Source organism: Bufo gargarizans, chromosome 11 (assembly GCF_014858855.1).
Source record: "Bufo gargarizans isolate SCDJY-AF-19 chromosome 11, ASM1485885v1, whole genome shotgun sequence".
Taxonomy (NCBI): Eukaryota; Metazoa; Chordata; class Amphibia; order Anura; family Bufonidae; genus Bufo; species Bufo gargarizans.
The window spans coordinates 7,009,636-7,021,638 of NC_058090.1; the positions used below are offsets into that span (position 1 = coordinate 7,009,636).

General features: G+C 45.3%; 1 protein-coding gene across 1 annotated transcript in view; it reads right to left on the minus strand.

Moving 5' to 3' along the window:
- Window positions 1-12,003, minus strand: part of ATL1 (atlastin GTPase 1) — a 31,422-nt gene that overhangs the window by 2,461 nt on the left and 16,958 nt on the right. The window contains exons 7-12 of the mRNA XM_044272008.1: window positions 10,644-10,736; window positions 10,119-10,257; window positions 8,940-9,067; window positions 5,737-5,793; window positions 2,480-2,551; window positions 533-964 (exon numbers count right to left, since the gene is read on the minus strand). Of these exons, the coding sequence (XP_044127943.1) occupies window positions 533-964; window positions 2,480-2,551; window positions 5,737-5,793; window positions 8,940-9,067; window positions 10,119-10,257; window positions 10,644-10,736 (921 nt within the window). The remainder of the gene's footprint in view (window positions 1-532; window positions 965-2,479; window positions 2,552-5,736; window positions 5,794-8,939; window positions 9,068-10,118; window positions 10,258-10,643; window positions 10,737-12,003) is intronic.

Here is a 12,003-nt window from a genome sequence, read left to right on the forward strand (position 1 = left end):
CAATCAGAAGAGCATGAAGCCATTGGGTCAGCACAAACCCCCACTAATAACAGCTGTGTTACGGGTCCCAATTCAGGCAGTAGGACCTGGGTGTAAGGCTAGGTCTACACGACGACATTTGTCGCGCAACTTTTTACAGATAGGGCGCAACAGTTGTCGCGCGCGTCTATGGTGTCGCACTGCAACATGCTGCGACGGCGACTCGACAGTCGCAGAAAAATCCATCTCGAATGGATTTTCTGCGACTGTCGCGTCGCAGTCGCACCATGTCGCATGTTGCAGTGCGACACCATAGACTGCCATTATAATAATTGTCGCGCGACATTGGTGCAACAAAATGTCGCGCGAAAAATGACGTCGTGTAGACCTAGCCTAACTGCTACCTCTGCACCCTGCCTTGTCTGTTCAGGACTCGAGGAAAGTTGACTGACAACCCTGTGGGAGCTGTAATGGCGGCCACATCAGTTTTCATCAGACTTTCCTAAAGACAAATGTAAGTAATAAATGTCAGAGAATAATTACTGAGTAATACCTGATCCCATAGCGCTGCAGCCACTTGATCTATTACTGCCCCCAGCTCTCGGTACTCTCCTGAGTATCTGATGTACGCCCATGTACACAGCGTGATGAGCGTGAGTCCCATAATCATGTTACATAAACTAGCGATAATGTCCAGGCCTATGAAGCCGGTGACTGCAGCCAACACGTATGTGATGAATATGACCACGAACAGCGTGGCCGGGGTGCGGGCGGCATGGAATATATTCTTGCTGTCATTGTGCTTGATATACTGGACGTAGAGCTCGTCAATCTCATTCTCTAGTTGTTGGAGGTATCGCCGGCTGAACTCTTCACCCCCCATTTTCTTCACACCACGGAAAAGCTTCACAGAATCTTCCTTCAGCTCCTGGTGCTTATGCTGCAGGTCAGTGGGTGCCATAAAGGGTCTGTCCCCCCCACATACCTGTAAAGCGTGCAAAAAAAAAAAAAAAAAAAAGAGGAAGAGTTGCAAAATCGTAATGATTATTTTTACAATGTATCTACACATGGAAAAGGTTTGCAAAAAACGCCTCTCTCATTAGGCCTCATGCACACGGCCATTACGTGCATTGGGGACTGCAATTTGTGGCAGTCGTGACGGATCCAGACCCATTCAACTTGAATGGGTCTGTGATCTGTCCGCACCGCAAAAAAAATCTAAATCAAAAATCAAACAAGTTCTATTTTTTCGCGATGCTGAGGCACAGAGAGGAACCCTGCGGAAGCACTCTGTAGTGCTTCCGTGGGGTTCTGTGCCTCCGTTACGCACCGCCGGATTGTGGACCCATTCAGGTGAATGGGTCTGCATCCGTGATATGGGTAGCACACTGCCGGTGCCTGCATATTGTGGCATATTGTGTACATGAGGCCTTAATGAGAACACATGCATGCTCAGCCAGGCCTGCATCTGTATAGCGCATATAGGTTACCAGCCAACCTCAGGAGGACCGCACACCCAGACGCGCGTTTCGGCAAAATACCTTCAGGAAGGTGTTTTGCCGAAACAGGCGTCGGGGTGTGCGGTCCTCCTGAGGTTGTCAGTTACAGCATGGGTAAGCTTTGTCTTACTGTATGATTTCATTTTCTTGTCTGTGTGAGGGGTATTTATAATTCTTTTTCAGACTTATGTTTTATTTGGGTAATTTATATTTGGCACTAGGCACTTTAAACTCATGACCCATACAAATGTCTGAAAATTGAATAGATGGAGATGCTTCTACTGACCCCACACAGTGCTCTTTATATGTGATATATATATATGATTATCCTGTGTCTCTCAGTTGGTACCGCACTTCAGTGGTTGTGTTTTTCATCTTTTTATATCATTGTGATTAATTTATTAAAGGTTATTATTTTTATATTTGGCCATTTAAAGACTTGTTTTTTTGTAGGTTTATACTGCATCTGTATAGAGCAGGGAGCTTTACCCTAAGTTCACACCTGAGCGTTTTACAGCGCGTTCAAACGCGCTGTAAAACGCTCAACACATGAAAACCAATGCTTTCCTATGGGAATGGTTCTCACCTGGGCGTTTTACAGCGCGTACGATCGCGCTGTAAAACGCCCGATGCATAATCAAGTACTTGAGCTTCTTTGGGGCGTTTTGACGCCATAGGACACTGCAGTCAATCACACAAACGCGCGTCAAACGCGCGTTTACTATTACAAAAACCGCGCATAAAAACGCGCGACAAAAACGCGCGTAAAAACGCGCGTTAAAACGCGTAAAACGCGCGTTTGAGAAACGCTCAGGTGTGAAAGCAGGGTTAGGGTGAGAGGGTGACATTTATTACCATGAATCTGGTGCAGTTTCTGCCTGTCTGCTCTACTTTTACCCTGTCTAAATTGCAGAGCGTATTGCTGGATCTGCCCCACTGACGTAGCATTGAGCTGCCCAGGCTGCAGTGTTCATGTCACCTTCTCACGTCTCCATTCTTACCTCTTCCATTTTCTTATTATACAAATCTTTTGCTGTGGCCACGGCTGCGAGATTGTTTGCTTCTGCTGTGGCCTGAAAAAAAAAGAAAGAAAGAATCTTGGTCCGAGGTAACATAAACTAAAACATGGGCATTCAGATAAATAGGCACATGATTTATGTGAGAAGCGATAGATCAGTGGCTCTTCTCCACTGCTTATCAATGGAAAAAAAAACTGACAGAAAAATACAACCTGGTTGCTGTTTCCCAACCAATCAATAAGTGTCGTCCTATAGACCTCAGATTTGCATATTGCCAGTATATAAGTCTCCATACACCAGTTGGGTCTCTTCAATGAGAACCAGTACGTTCCTGAACTACGTCTAAGGGCTTATGCACACGGACATATTTTTTGTCTGTGTCCGTTTTTTGGTGGCCCGTATGTGGAAACATTCACTTCAATGGGGCAGCAAAAAAAACAACAGAAATGACTCAGTGAGCGCTCTGTGTCTGTATGTCCGTATGTCTATTCCACCAAAAAAATAAACATGTCCTATTATTGTCCGCATTACGGACAAGGATAGGACTGTTCTATTATGGACCGGCCGTTACGATCGTGAGCATGAGCCTGTCACCGCCAGATCTCTGAGAAGCTCTGACAGACGTTCTGCAGTACCTCTTGCTTGAGGTTCTTTTGTTTTGGTTTCGTTTTGTCATCTCGTTTCCCTCTCTCAGCTGTCATCTAGTTGCACTGATTGCATCCCTTTATATCCCCTCCCATACTGCATCACTTTGCGGTTTGTACAACTTCCTGGATGGTGCTCACTGCTAGATGCTGCAACTGCTGGTTCCTCAGTTAAGTCTGTTCCTTTATTTGTGTTTTCCTGTTGGCTTGATCCTAGGTGACCCTGACTCCCTACGTATTAAGTGTAGGGAGCTGGTGGTCGTGTCCCCTCACTATTATAGGGTTTTTAGGTGTCACACAGTCTAGGTACGAGGGCATGCAATTATCTATCATAAAGATCTTTGCATGGGCTGAGCAGTCAGGGAGAGCTCTAGGGCTTTTTATAACCCTAACCCTAACCCTTATGTTCCTTAGTTTGGGATCAAGTCAGTCGGATCTTTATTTGTATCTTCTAGTTTTCTGCAACACTATCCGTGACAGAGCCCTAAGGCATCTCATCCAGCTCATCAGTACCCTGCTCTGTACTGACAGGAGGAAAGATGGGGTGCTCTACAGACGGGTCCCAGTTCCTTTTGGAGGAGTCACTGGCTTGGCTGACATGCAGTAATTTGCACCCAGCTTCCAGTAATGGCCTCTGCAATGTCCGCCAACACTGACTGTCACATTTGGAAATCCATTACTTCTTCGGATCAGATAATTTTATTTTGCGGTGAATCTCTTAAATGCATTGGGGATCAGCACAAACCTTAAAGAACGGGTGGAACAGACCGTGGCAGTGCACGGGAGCTACAGAAACAGAGCAGCACAGAGAGCTATGCTGTTTCCAGGTTAGTAAGACACCGTCGCTTGCTGTGCCGTTTCCGTAGATCTCATGCACTGCAACTGGAGCTACTGAAACAGTGCAGCGCCGGCCTTGTACGCTGGTTGCCAGCCATCTTGTGGTTGGCGCTTCGTCTCATCTCGCCTTAGTAATGATGAGATGGGACAAGCCCTTTAACATGATTGTTTGGTCTTGGTTTGTCTGTCACCGCTGGTCATAATTAGACGATTTATATTAGATGTATGTCGGCAATACCTGGTTATTTGATCGGTACTGGCCAAATATATATATGGAGCCAAGGGTGTACACATAAATCATGGGGCTCCATCATTGGGCTCCCCCACATATAGCTAGGGATGGGCCTTCAGCATTTTAAGCACATGTTCACATTTGCGTTGGAGGCTCAGTTTAGGGCCTTTGTTGCAGATTTCACCAAAAAGAGCAGACAAGGAAGTCCTGGATGGAGGACTTTTTTTCTGCTAAAAAAAGTGCAACTGAACAGACCACATTATAGTCAGTTGGGTCTGTTCAGCTCCATTCAGGTCAGTTATGCATTTTGTTTTTTTCCTTGTTCTGCTCCTCTAACAGAACAACAAAAATAACTAGCGATGATGAGAATGTGCCCTAATAGTGCTTAAAAAAATAAATATTCCAGATTGTCTGCTGCCAGGTCTTGAACCCAGGACCTACTGTATGAGAGACAGAAACCTCAGGCTTAACTATGGTATACGGGAGGATTCTCTCACTTGTATCCTTTCCTTGTATAATGCACTGATATCTACAGATACATCTCTTGATGTCAGTACATTGTAAAAAAAATAAATAAAATAATTTAACTCACCTTAATCCACTTGTTCGCGCAGCCGGCTTCTCTTCTGTCTTCTTCTTTGCTGTGCACAGGAAAAGGACCTTTGATGACGTCACTGCGCTCATCACATGGTCCATCACATGATCCATCGCCATGGTAAAAGATCATGTGACGGACCATGTGATGAGCGCAGTGACGTCATCAAAGGTCCTATTCCTCAAAGAAGAAGACAGAAGAGATGCCAGCTGTGCGAACAAGTGGATTTAGGTGAGTTAAATGTTTTTTTGTTTTTTTTTAACCCCTCCAGCCCTATTGTACTATGCATTCTGTATACAGAATGCAATTATTTTCCCTTATAACCATGTTATAAGGGGAAAGAATACAATCTACACAACCTTTAACCCAAACCTGAACTTCTGTGAAGAAGTTCGGGTTTGGGTACCACATTCAGTTTTTTATCACGCGCGTGCAAAATACATTGCACCCGCGCGATAAAAACTGAACAACGGAACGCAATCGCAGTCAAAACTGACTACAATTGGGTACCTACTCGCGTGGGTTTGCCCCAACGCATCCGGACCTTATCCGGACACGCTCGTCTGCAAGGGGCCTTAGACAAGAGCAGGGGATCCTAAAAGCACTACTTAGAGCAGCCTCCAAAAGGGGGGAGTGGCTGAACGATGACTCTTTAGAGAAGTGCAGGGACTCTTTACAGTGTCCTGGCCAAGCCCCATAGCAACTGCCCTTGTCTGCCTCCACTGTATGGGGTCTCCCAACTCTCCCCCTATGGCAGATGTTGGATTCAGCTGCTGCTGAGAAAACTGAACATGTCTATGAGGGGATTGGAAGTGACCTAACTAGACTCCTAGCTGGAAAAAAAACAACTGTTGTCTGGCCCCAAATAACTTGGGGGACTGCACGTTTTCTATTTTTTTGGCTGCCTTTATAGCATGTAAAATAAACGTACTTGCAACATGGACTTCGGGTGTGGCAACTCCTCTCCTTGATAGATCTTGATATAGGCCTGTTATGGAATTAAAACAAATGTTATCACCATCTTGTCTAATGATGTGGATTCAACACTGGCCACCATCAAGATTTAATCTACAGAGAATGTCGAGTTCTACAAATACTTACTTCTTGGACCTGACTGAAAGGGAATCTTATACTCTGTTCACATGCAAAGCTGCAATCAGAATTTTGCTGAGCACACACACCAACCGGCTACCTTCTGGTTCAATGTCAGAAAGAAGCTGGGAAGTTTAGCCTATGCAGGCACCATGTAGTAAGGATATAAGAATATGCAGCTGCACAGAAAATTGCATAACATACTATCAGCTATGGCAGGCATGTCCAAACTGTGGCCCTCCAGCTGTTGAAAAACTACAACTCCCAGCATGCCCTAGTAAGCTATCCAGGCATGCTGGGAGTTGTAGTTTTGCAACAGCTGGAGGGCCGCACTTTGGACATGCCTGAGCTAGGGCGCTCAGGGTATATCCGTGAATGCAGCTTTAGATGTGACTGGAGCATGAGATAAATATCAGAACATGAGAAGAAGGTTGAATCCACACTACATAATACTTATTACCCTGCCGTCTACAATCTGGCCAGCTGTTTACATGAGTCCCATCATCCCCCTTGGGAACCGAGAACAAGAAAACACAGTTGTGCACATTTGCAGAAAGGAAATGCGACACAATTCTGCGTGTGCGGCCATGTCTGACAGCAGAGAAATAGCAGAGAATTCAATGTAGAAATCCTCAGACAGCACACATACCAGTGTAATCATACATATATCATCTATTACAATGCAGATGGAAGGCTTGTGTGAGTTGCCCGTTTGTCTCCCGGCTGAGATTGGAAGGCACAGAAGGTTAATATCCACATCAATAAACACATTATAAGCTGCAGGAATGAATGGCAACCAAATGGTCACAAGGAAAAGCAGCCAGACTCCCGCTAATGGATATCTGCCTACTACAATTAGGCCCCTTTCACACGAGCGTGACGGATTAGGTCCGGATGCGTTCAGTGACTCGCACCATTTTGCAAGCAAGTTCAGTCAGTCAGTTTTTCCCACGCGGGTGCAATGCGTTTTGATGTGTTTTTCAAGCACGTGATCAAAAACTGAAGGTTTACAAACAACATCACCTAGCAACCATCAGTGAAAAAAGCATCGCACCCGCACCTGCTTCCGGATGCAATGCGTTTTTCACTGAAGCCCCATTCACTTCTATAGGGCCAGGGCTGCGTGAAAAATGCAGAATATAAAACATACTGCGTTTTTGACGCAACGCAGAACTGTTGCGTGAAAAAAAACGCTCAGCTACACAGATACATTGAAATGAATGGGTCAGGATTCAGTGCAGGTGCTATGCGTTCACGTCACGCATTGCACTTGCGCGGAAAACTCGCTTGTGTGAAAGGGGCCTTAAGGGTCGGGTGGTGAATGCAAGGTAAGGCTTGTCTCACACTTGCGTCTGCCGATCCGACATTGCCAGACACTGCCGGAATGCCATCCTGGCCTATTAACTATAAAGGGGTTTGGCGGTAATTCGCCTGCGATCCGGTAAATATGCTGAGAAACGTCCGGACAAATACCGCTGGTCGAGGGGAATGTTGTATTACGGAAGTTTTCTGTAATTATTCTAGGGGAATACCTCAGTAAGGCCTCATGCACACGACCGTTGTTTCATTCCGTGTCCGTTGTTCCGTTTTTCGTGATTTTCTGCTGACCCATTGACTTTCAATGGGTCAGTTGAAAACTCGGCTAATGCACTGTTTGTCATCCACGGTTTCAGTCCGTCAAAAAAATATAACCTGTCATATTTTTTTTACGGAAAACGCGGAGGCACACAAGATTGTCATCCGCGTCCGCGTCCATTTTTTTCCTATCATTTGCATGGCAAACTTGACTTAGATTTCTTTTTTACTTTCCATCATGTCTGGAGATCCTCCAAAAATAAAGGAAGACACACGGAAACAAAAACGGAACAACGGAACCCCATTTTGTGGACCGAGAAAAACAACTGTCGTGGGCATGAGGCCTAAGAGAGAGTTCATATCTTTGTTTAATTTTCCATTCTTCTGATCCGTCAGAAGAACAAAAAAAATAAACGGATCCTGTTGCACACTTGGCATCCATGTGAGCCATTTCCATCTGATATCCGTTTTTTTAAATTGAAAATAAGTCAGAAGAACGGAAAATGAAACGGATATGTGAATTCTCACTAATTTGGGGTCATACAGTAGCACCATATGGCAGCACATGAAGTGCCTACAATTAATACGGAAACATAGGGACTCGTAGTGCTCAGTGTCTGCAGCTTTTCTACATTAAGTGTATGAAGCTTAAAGAGGAGCCTTCACCGATCCTGACATTGTGAACTAACTATACAGACATGGAGAGCGGCGCCCGGGGATCTCACTGCACTTACTATTATCCCCGGGCGCCGTTCCATTCTCCCGCTATGCCCTCCGGTATCTTCGGTCACTAAGTTATAGTAGGCGGAGTCTGCCCTTGTTCTGCTGTAGCGCTGGCCAATCGCATCGCAGAGCTCACAGCCTAGGAGGTTATTTTCTCCCAGGCTGTGAGCTCTGCGATGCGGTTGGCCAGCGCTACAGCAGAACAAGGGCAGACTCCGCCTACTATAACTTAGTGAGCGGAGATACCGGAGGGCATAGCGGGAGAATGGAGCGGCGCCCAGGGATAATAGTAAATGCAGGGAGATCCCCGGGCGCCGCTCTCCATGGCAGCATACTTAGTTCACAATGTCAGGATCGGTGAAGGCTCCTCTTTAAGCTACTTAAAAAAATATACTTTTGTTTAACAGTTATTCATCCATACGATGGACTTACTGCCATATAGTGCCAGGTCACATGTTATTCATCCATACGATGGACTTAGTGCCATATAGTGCCAGGTCACATGTTATTCATCCATACGATGGACTTAGTGCCATATAGTGCCAGGCCACATGTTATTCATCCATACGATGGACTTAGTGCCATATAGTGCCAGGTCACATGTTATTCATCCATACAATGGACTTACTGCCATATAGTGCCAGGTCACATGTTATTCATCCATACGATGGACTTAGGGCCATATAGTGCCAGGTCACATGTTATTCATCCATACGATGGACTTAGTTTAACATTAAAAAATACCTTGAAATATTCCACCAGACCACGGCAGGTTATTTCATTGCCACTGATTTCTTTAACATCCAGGTTTTCTGGGCTCAAGAGCCATGGTATAAAGATTTTCAGATACCTTATAAACTCTTCATCGATCTCTGTGAAGACAAACCACCCTGGCTTACAAAACTTCTGCCATTTATACAGTGATAAACTACTGCACAACATAAGTCTCACACCCGGGTACTCCCCGCAGGGAAATTAAAGGGATTTCCAGGAGTATAAAAGATAAAAAAGAGGAATAATGATGACACATGGAGGAGCCAATATACCCTATGCAGTAGAGCCACAAATAAAGGCTGTGGTGTCACATCCAGGGGTCATCTGATATGATAACATATTGCCTCTTCCCAGCTTACCAAGCACAGCACGGTCCTTATGATGATAGCTAGTGTTGAGCGAACTTGTGTTTTAAGTTCGGAGTCTAAAGTTCGGGTTATTGAAGAATCGCGTTATGGATTCCGCTAACACGGACCATAAGAGAATTTAGAATCCATAACGCGAACCCGAACTTTAGACGCCGAACTTAAAACACAAGTTCGCTCAACATTAGCATCTGTGCTTGGTATTGCTGCTCGGCCCCCCTTACTTGAATAGGACTGAGCTATGCCAGGTGACCGACAAACGTGACGTCACTGACCTAGAAAATGGCCACTTCAAACAGTTGATTGGCTGGGGTTCCAGGAGTCGAATCCTCACCGATCAGATATTGATCATCAGTATTAAACACCCAGAAAACCCCTTTTAGAAGTATTCCTATCATACTGAGTCGCCTTGCGATCAGTGGAGGTCCAACCTTTGGGACAGTCACTGATTCTGAGAATGAAGGGGAGACAGTCCTGATCTAGTGCTGGGACCCCTTCACCATCCTTCCCTGCACAGTGGTGCCTTGGCCACCCATTTGTGCAGGAACTTGCAGCCGCCCCATACACCTGAATGAAGCTGTCCGGTGGCCTGGGGCGCAGCTGTACAGGAATCAGCACTGTCTCCCCTTCATTCTCAGGATTGCTTGAGGGGGTAGCTCCCCCACCAATCATAAAGTGACAGAATATCCTAGCGACATGCCATCATTTTATAAGAGCTCCCTTTTCAATTGTAGTTATGTGATCAAAGCGTGTGTCAAGGATAACAAAGTTATGTGTGACCCACCTTTAAGTTTTCCATCAAATTTTGGATTCGTAGCCACGGTAAGACCTGGATGAGGCAGGAGAAAGCAGGAGATGTTGGTGAAGCAGGAGTGGATATGTTTCCTGACATTCTGCAGTTCTTCATGTTGGTTTTCGGATACCTGGAGTAACACAAAACGGCAGCGGTTTATTTAATGGTCTTGACAGTGGCAAATACACATGTTCATTTACACGCAAATTTAGGGATGAGACCCCCCAAAAGCACAATAGATTAGATCAACATATAGTTGGCAAACCCCATTCATTTTTACAGGATCCTCTGACAATTTAATGTGCTTGGAGCATGACTCTTGTGATGATTTTTAACCCATCTGATCACCTGGAGATAAGCGGTGACAGAGGGAGTTGGCAGTCCCTTATCCCACTTCCTGAAACTGAACAACCTCTTTATGAGGTGGTTTGTAACGTGCGCGGTGACAGCTGTTTTATATTTGTTTGTTAGTTCATTTTTTTTTCTTTTCACTCATTTCTTTTAAAATTCACTCACCTTCAGCCGTTTTTCTAAAAATTTGGATCCTCCATCGGCCCCATATGGGAATTCATATGGAAAGCTCCAATCACGTACCAGGAAAATCAAAGACTGTAAATATAAATAGCAAAATGACTAAATAAGTAATAGATATGTTGTTTCCAGCACCGGCGTGCTGCAGCTTGGATCCCGTGCACTTGGACACATCGGTACCCCGGCACGGCCTCTACACAGTGGACACAACTTTGTACTTCTGGCTCCGTCGGCTCCCAGAGGCAGCTGATTGGTGGGGATGCCGGGTCTCAGACCGCCATTGATCTGATATTGATGACTGATCCTAAAGGATATGACATCAATATCTAAATCGTAAAAAAAAAAAAACGTAAACATGAATGCAAAACATGGTATGACCAGGGCCCATCACCATCACGAGACAGACACAGGGATCTATACGATGCAGAGATTAGCATGCACAGAATGATCACTGTATAGCCCCCCCATTGAGCTGCAGTATTGGGGGGCTCAATCCTCTGAAAAGGACATGTGGATCTTACATCTAGAGGAGAACCACACAGCTCTCCTCCAATCAGCGGAGCCACAACGTAGATTCCTGTATCTAATCTGCTGCTGTCTTGTGATAGAACATATGACCCACTTCAAAAAATAACACAAGTGATTGACCATTAATCCAAGGAAACAACCAATATAATATGTCTACAGTAGGATCTGTCAACAGCAATTTAATGTCTTTTGGTGCTCTGAGACACAAACAGGCACCGACTATCGCATATATGGGACGGGTTTCTTCCCCCTTAGATAAGCGGCACCAGAGGTGTCAGGCGGCCATTCTCCCTTCCCTCTCCATAGGACTGTGTATGTCATTGGAAGAACCTTTCATTTCCTTGGTGTTTATGAAGTCATGGATGAGCAAATACGAATACCCTTAGATAAAATAAACACCCCAATAGTGAAATTCCCCAAAGAAATCCCTCCATATCCCTACCTCATCTGTGACTTCACTTGATTTATCCCATTATATATTGTGGCTGCCAGGTCGCCTATCTATCAGGTGTCGGACCTGCTCCTTTACCTCTGTATCATCCTCCATCTGCACACCTCCAGTCCCAGATAGGACGGATTCTGCAGCACAAATCATCTGCGTCCTGAGACAAATGTCTTTGGCCTCATGCACACGACCGTTGTGTGCATCCGTGGCCGTTGTGCCGTTTTCCGTTTTTTTTCACGGACCCAATGACTTTCAATGGGTCCGTGGAAAAATCGGAAAATGCACCGTTTGGCAGCTGCATCCGTGATCCGTGCTTCCTGGCCGTGAAAAAAATATGACCTGTCCTATTTTTTTCACGGCCAACGGTTCACG